Source organism: Aplysia californica, unplaced genomic scaffold (genome assembly GCF_000002075.1).
Source record: "Aplysia californica isolate F4 #8 unplaced genomic scaffold, AplCal3.0 scaffold00191, whole genome shotgun sequence".
Classification (NCBI taxonomy): Eukaryota; Metazoa; Mollusca; class Gastropoda; order Aplysiida; family Aplysiidae; genus Aplysia; species Aplysia californica.
In genome coordinates this window covers 821,315-828,211 of record NW_004797461.1, presented here as the reverse complement: position 1 = coordinate 828,211, position 6,897 = coordinate 821,315, and the positions used below count along the sequence as shown (strand labels likewise).

The window sequence follows — 6,897 nt, the reverse complement described above, 5'->3', positions numbered from 1 at the left end:
TATATTTGTATGTAATATAAGTATCAACGGGAGAGTAGCATCCCTTACTAATGGGGCAGTACACTTTGTTATATACTATCCCTCTCAGAACTCAAGTGGTTTGGAAGCTATGACAGCTCATCACAGATTTAATTATGCACCATTAGGGATTTAAACCTGGGCCTCTGATCACAGCTGTCCGTAACGACATTAACTGTGCTATTATGCCGCCTGAATTGTACTGAGAAACAGCCTTCGCACAAAGGTCATCAATGTACAGAATGTGTCAAGATGCGGTGAAGTCAGGCGCTGGTCAATTTTGGGGCACATGGAGTTATTTGAATAATATTAAATGCTGCTCATTTGTCCTTCTTTTTGGTTTAAAAAAAATGACGCATCTTTTTAAGATTAGAAATCGAGATAATGGCGACTGATTGAAGAAGGTGGGGTCACCTGATGTTTGGGGTAAAATTGGCGAGAAAATGACCCCAAAATTTGGTGATTTCCAAAGCTTCTGTGTCCTTGGAGACTGCATAGTTTCGGTCCTTGTTCCTTTAATCTACGTTTTTTTCAGTAATACCAAAACAAAAAAAGTACTTTTCGACGGACATAAAAGGTCTTGAGCCCAAAACCACAAAAATCGATTAAAATGCCTGAAATGGTGGAACAATGTCGGTTTCATCGAATTTTTTTTTTTACAAGCGCCTGATTTCACCACGATGTTTCATTAATAAAATCGCACCGTAGGGTGGTTACCCATTAAGTTTTTTTCTACCTGTTTGCCAAAATCTAGTTTGCTCGCATTTCTTGCTCATTACAGACTTGCGGTGTTCCCGTAGATGGTTCTTAATTCTTTTACTCTCTCCATGTTGTTGTTTGTCAGTGTTAGTCGTTTTGGGGGATCCAGCTGTCGGTTTAACTTTGTTTTTCTTTTGTTCATTGTTTTGTTCTTGTGTAAGAGGGAGGAGGTGTTGGACGATATGTGTTTGTTTGTTTGTTTGTTTGTTTGTTTGTTTGTTTGTTTGTTTGTTTGTTGCTGTTGTTTTTTATTTGGGGATGGAGTGGATGGGGAGAGATCTATCATCACAAATATCAAATATTCTGGATCAACGGTCAACGGCTCGGTAAGGTTATCCCTCTGCCAGAGAGGTTGTTTCTCGTCAGCACTCATGAGCAAAAAAGTTTTAGATCTACAGAGAAACTTCTATAAACAGAAGATATGCAAAACATACAAATGGACATACAAGCGCTTGCACTTTAAAGGGTCTTTTGCCGGGGACAGGGGACTGGGGACTTTGTTTTTACTAAAGAATATTGCAGTACACGATGTAGTGTAAACACTTTTCCTTTAATTAAAATGTACACGCTATAATTCAAGTCGTTTAATAGAAAAAGAGAGTAAAATTTTAAGAATCATAATCGCATTACCAAATGTCCTAAAGTAACGAAATTAGGACGGACTTATGTCATGCATTGCTATTTTAAAAAAACAACATTCGTGCAGTAACAGCAAAAGTGCTGTATACCAAAGTGTTGAGTCCTGTCCGAAAAATAGACTCCAAGGGAGCCAGTGCCTTTACAAATACCACAGATGGACAACTCCTCCCCGAAACGTTTCTCACTCTGATACAATGAGTTTGTTCTCCTGCTTTTGTCGAAAATTCTTGTCCAACCATCAATTGCGCTAGCACGACGTAACGCTGCCTTAAAAGCACAGGGTTGTATCTTCTTTGTACCTAGTTTTCAGAAATTCTACGTCAAACTTTTTCGAATGCTAGTCTTTGAAGATCTTGATAGCTACTCCGAATGATCTTACGGGTTTGATAGAACGGAGCAGAAACAGCATTTTTGGTGTCTGACCCTATGATCTTTGTCACTCAAAACGGCCAAACATGCCAGATAGAACTTTGTAATTCTTAGGTAACGATAATATTATAATACATTTTAATTCGCTACACTGCTGTGAAGACGTAAGCACTCGCTTGTGATCGCCTAAATTAATTCTCTGCCATTGTATACTGATGTATAAGGGGAAGTTTGAGAAGATGCAATTACAACTAACACTTGTGATGTTGTTTATCCTTAAATAAGGGGACACATACTGTGGCTTTGTTGAAAATTTCTCTTAAATGAACATTCTATCTTTTCTGTACAAACGTAGATGGATAAGCTCAGGAATGTAGAAGTTAATATGGTAACTCTCAGTTTAAAATGCACGAACAGCAAGAGTAGAAGTGTTTCTGGGATTTTTAAAAAATGAGTTCTTGGTTAGGATTTCAAGAATTGTGCATCGATTAGGACACAATACTTAAAAACTGTAGTCCCGAATTCGACCTTAGTTAAAAAGATAACGTTGAAAGAATTGTTAAAAAGATCGTTTTTCAGGTACATACATAGGCTCTACTATACGAACTATTGTCTTTCGCAGATGAGCTTTTCTGCATAGGTGGCCCCTTACATAACCGTGCTATTTGAAAAGTGGTTTATACTTAACCCACATCAGCATTGTTAAAGAAAATATCGTTATGCATGTTGAGGCTAGAGGCATGTCCTTCCCCAAACGGAATCTCTTAACACACTGAATGACAAATGTGCTTTCTCAGTGTACAATAATAACATGCATAATAGAAAGATACGTGAAAGGCGTGCAATAAACTTTTGCCTTGCAAACAGATGTGTAACCATCACCCTAATAAGGAGTGTTTCGTGCAAGGTTCACCTGATTTGGTCTCTCCTCCCCCTTTGTTGTCTGCTCTGTGTACGGTCACCGCAGAGCTTTGTGAGCCACTGCTAGTTGTGTCATCGCTTTCCCCCTCTATCACAGTTTTTGATTGGGCTCCAGCACCGTGGAGCGTTTGCCCTGGCGCTGATTTTGACAACTGTTTGTCGTTTCCCGCAGACGCCTCGCCTCCGCTGCCACGATCTTCGCTATCCTCTGGTTCCCCGGCCTCAGGTATAGTCTCCGGCACTGACTTACCCAAAGCTGGGGCACCCTCGTTCTGAGACTCCGACCTCTTTGCCTCAACACGACGATTATATTCGGTGTAAACATCATCGAAAAATGGGTTCGAAGTATCGATATCTAAATCTAAAGATTCATATTTCGAAAGTTTACCTTTTTTCCGAGGAGCTCCAGAAGCGGACGAGGCTTTGACCTTCCCTTCTGTTGTAGCAGGAGCGGTTTCGGTATTATTTCCTGGCTTGGTTTGGGAGGAATCTGAGGACTTGTCGCCACTTTTTGCCTTCTCTGCGGCTTGCTCATCCGATAGCTCTTGCAAAAGATCCTCGGTACTCCCAATGTTGTAATAAGCTCCTTTGAATTGTGTCTTTAGGTTTATCCTTTCCTCGACTTCAGACAGGCTGTTATTCCTGTCTAGGCTAGTGTTCTCGTCGTTTTGCTCTGACGGCCCGTCTGCAGGTCGAGATGACGAATCAACACTGTCGCCACGAGGGAACAACTGTGCGTTCGTTGACTTCCCAGCACTTACACCAAGATCCCCCTCTTCGTCATCTAGATCGACAATCCCCTTCACAAATACCTCATCTTCGTAACTGGCGTCAGTGTCAAAGCTGATCTGACCATTTCTCTCTGGTCTCTCGGCGTTGAACGGGTTGATTCTGCCTTTCCATGCAGTGGTTGTCTTTTCATCGCCGTTCTCCTCTTTGGCTTCAACACCGCCCTCTTTCTGATTTAAAGTCGAGGAGTTGTCTGAGGAGGGTTTACTCTCGTCAGCATTCTGCTCTGGGGGAACCTCAATGCCTTCCCCTGCTTCACCTTGTTGGGATTTTTTGTTAAATCCAATACTAAAGAACCGGAACTTTTGTCTAAAACTCGATCGTTTCGACTGGGTATCTAGAGACTCGCTGCGTGCTACAAGAGTTTTCTTGTCGTCCGTCGTGGTTGCCATCTCGTCCTCCTCTGTCCAATCTTCCAGCCCTGGGGATGACGTCACCACTCCAGATTGACTCACCTCGGTATCCTCTTTACCATCTCCTGACGTCACAGGGTGTGCATTAAGACCGCCAGTTTCTACATCTGGCTGAGATTTTATATCATCAAAGCAATGAGGGTTGTCACCCTTCTTGTCAGTGAAAGACGTTTCTTCAATTTCTCCTGTTGCCTCTCTGTTACTCGGGTTCTGCTGGTACCCAGAGATCTCCGGATTCCTCTCACCGGCCTTGATTGCAACTGGTATCTGAGAGGATACACTTTGCTTTTGGTTATTGGATGCTACCTGAGAACGTTTAGTCTTCTCCTGCTGATTGGTTGCTGAATCCTCGTAAAGTGTATCTGTGTCTTGAATAATTGTCGGCTCCTTTTGGAATGACACAGTGTTGGGCCCTCTGTTGTCCAGGGAGTACTTCCTATCTGAGCCGATGGTTGTAGAACTTAAAATACCACTGTCATCACTAGCAGTAGAAGCATTTGAAAGCTTTCGGCGTATTGCTTCTCTTCGCCTGTCTGTTGCTGAAAGGATCTGGGCGTACGAGCCCTCGCCTAGCACGTTAGCTCTGTCGTTGCTCCTTCGGCTGGAATAAGAGAAACCTCCAACTCTTCGTTCCTCTTCTATGGAAGCTTCAGAATGAATACTGCTCACACTAGAAGATCGACTAGGAAAACGATCCTCACCCCTCCGCCCTACTAAGACACCGTCGTGACTTCGACCTCTTCGTAGAGATCGCGAACTGGCCCTAGAAATGTTCGATCCGCGTGCGGAAGTTGAGCTTTGACTCGTGTTGCTACTGCCGTCGAGAATATCTCCACTCTCCACAACAGTCTTGCCGTATTTGGAGAGGTTTTTTTCCAACTGCTCTCTCAACCGTCTGCCCTCGTGCCGAGCGAGGATGATACTGTTGTATCGCCCCAGTCGTCGCAATTGTCTCTCGCACCTGTTACACACATTGATTGATGGGTACTCCTCGCTAGCCTGTGCCCCGAGCACGCGAGAGAAGATGTCACACAGCTCACGGTTTTGATGGCTCGTGAGCGCAGTGAATGTCCTGTCTCCACCACCACCGCCGCCGCCACCGCTGGTACCAGCCCTGTTGTTGTTGGCGCTGCACGTGAGACACCATGGCTCGCTGTACTCCCCATCCTGTGACCTCTGACTCCGGAGACTCGCCCTGCGTCCGCCTGATGACGACATCTGGTCACACTTGGTTGAGCCTTTTTAATTGGAGTAAAAATATAATGCACTTTCTCTTGTTTTGATCCTTGGTTTGATCAGTAAATAGCCACGACTGATTATTCTCTTCAATGTTTTGCCTGAAGGCAGTGCTACAAAACACACCAGATCGAAACTGGTGCATTAATCCTCGATAAGAAGGATTATCAAATTTCCGTTCAACTGAATAAGAATACAGTCCAACTAATTCAATTCGACACTGAGTCACAAAATATCCTTTAAAAGAAACATTTGAGAATAGATCACTTCAGCACTGGTTCAACTGTTTAAAACTGGAAATGTTATAGTTATAATTATCCTGACTTGGGTACACAAAAAGAGGAGTTGAAACCAAAACGAACACTTCGAAATTATCGGCTATTTAGAGTACACTCAAGCGGCTAGTTCAAAGTGTATTTATACAATTTGCTGGGTGAATGAAGCGCATACAATTTGCCATATTTCCTCGAAACATCTTCACTTGCGAACCACACAACTCGAATGACAGACCACAGACTGAGCTGATGGATAGAGAAAGCTGTGTCTTGGGGATAACCCTGAAGCGTAAACAAGGGGACAAGGGAGGGACCCACACAAAGCCAGCCCATCTGACCTCCCGATCGATCTGCTCAAAGATGTTCCCGTGAACGGCACAGATTTATTATTTCTTCGACCCACACACCCACTCCAACACACTTCAAAGCAGAGCGCAAAACTAACGATTTTCGGATTAGTCTCTCGCCTAGTCAGAAGAAAATCTTTATCTAAGTATTAACGAGTCATTGGTGATTCACCGAACACGTATTTTAATTATGAGCTGTTCACTTTAGTAATATTCTTAGGTCATTTGTGTTTAATAAATTCATGAGAAAGTTTTTTTTATGTAACGTTATCAAGCAAAGGTTTGCTTTAGATCTCTCTCTCTCTCTCTCTCTCTCTCTCTCTCTCTCTCTCTCTCTCTCTGCTCTTTCCTCCAATACACCAGTCTCACGAGACTCTTTGACACAGCTTCAACTGCGATGTGTTCGCTTAAGTAGAACAGTATTTTTATTTTAAATTTCACAAAGAGGTCTTCAAACTAAACTTCGCTTAAGCAACCTTTTACGGTATCATCTAGTACAAAATATACTAGATTTCTAGCGGGGTACAAATTCGGCAAGGAACACAAAGCCATTGCTGGTTTCAATCCGGGTGTGTAAGATTTTTCACTGGTGGACCACTTTCGGTCATTGGAACAGCAGTTAGGGGTAATCACCGTCAAAGTATGTTATCTAATGACAACAAGTGTATTGAGTTATAAATATATAAGCAGCCAGCAAGGGTCACACTGACTGAGCGGCGGCCGTCTGTTGCACACCCCTGGTTTTAAGTCAGATCTCTAGCTCGTCTTTCTATGATAATGTTACAAGCCACTCCACCAATTAATATACAGAAAGAGGAATGCTACTGTGTCTCCACACAATAAGATTTTGGAGAATCCCTCACCTCAGTCGTTGGTAAGATCTCGTGATTACACAAAAAAATATTTCATAAACGAGCAGTTGACATAAATTATCGAATATTTGTCTACCCAAATTACAGGCACATGACTTTCCACAAGGTGGCACAGATAGCTCAGTTGGTTTTATGCTGGACTGCGCTGTACTGTTGTTGTTGTTTTGTTTGTTTTTGTTTGGGTTTTTTCGTGTGGTTTTTTTTGGGGGGGTAGGGGGTTTAGGCTCTCCGTCAATTTGGCTGTGTCCTATCGGAGATG

General features: G+C 42.9%; 1 protein-coding gene across 1 annotated transcript in view; it reads right to left on the bottom strand.

Moving 5' to 3' along the window:
* The window catches only part of LOC101863437, a gene marked incomplete in the record, with an annotated part of 30,640 nt that extends 24,956 nt beyond the window's left edge, over nucleotides 1-5,684 (bottom strand). Inside the window, 1 exon segment of the mRNA XM_013082741.2 lies at nucleotides 3,095-5,684. Within this exon segment, the coding sequence (XP_012938195.1) occupies nucleotides 3,095-5,126 (2,032 nt within the window).
* Nucleotides 5,685-6,897: the final 1,213 nt, after the last annotated feature.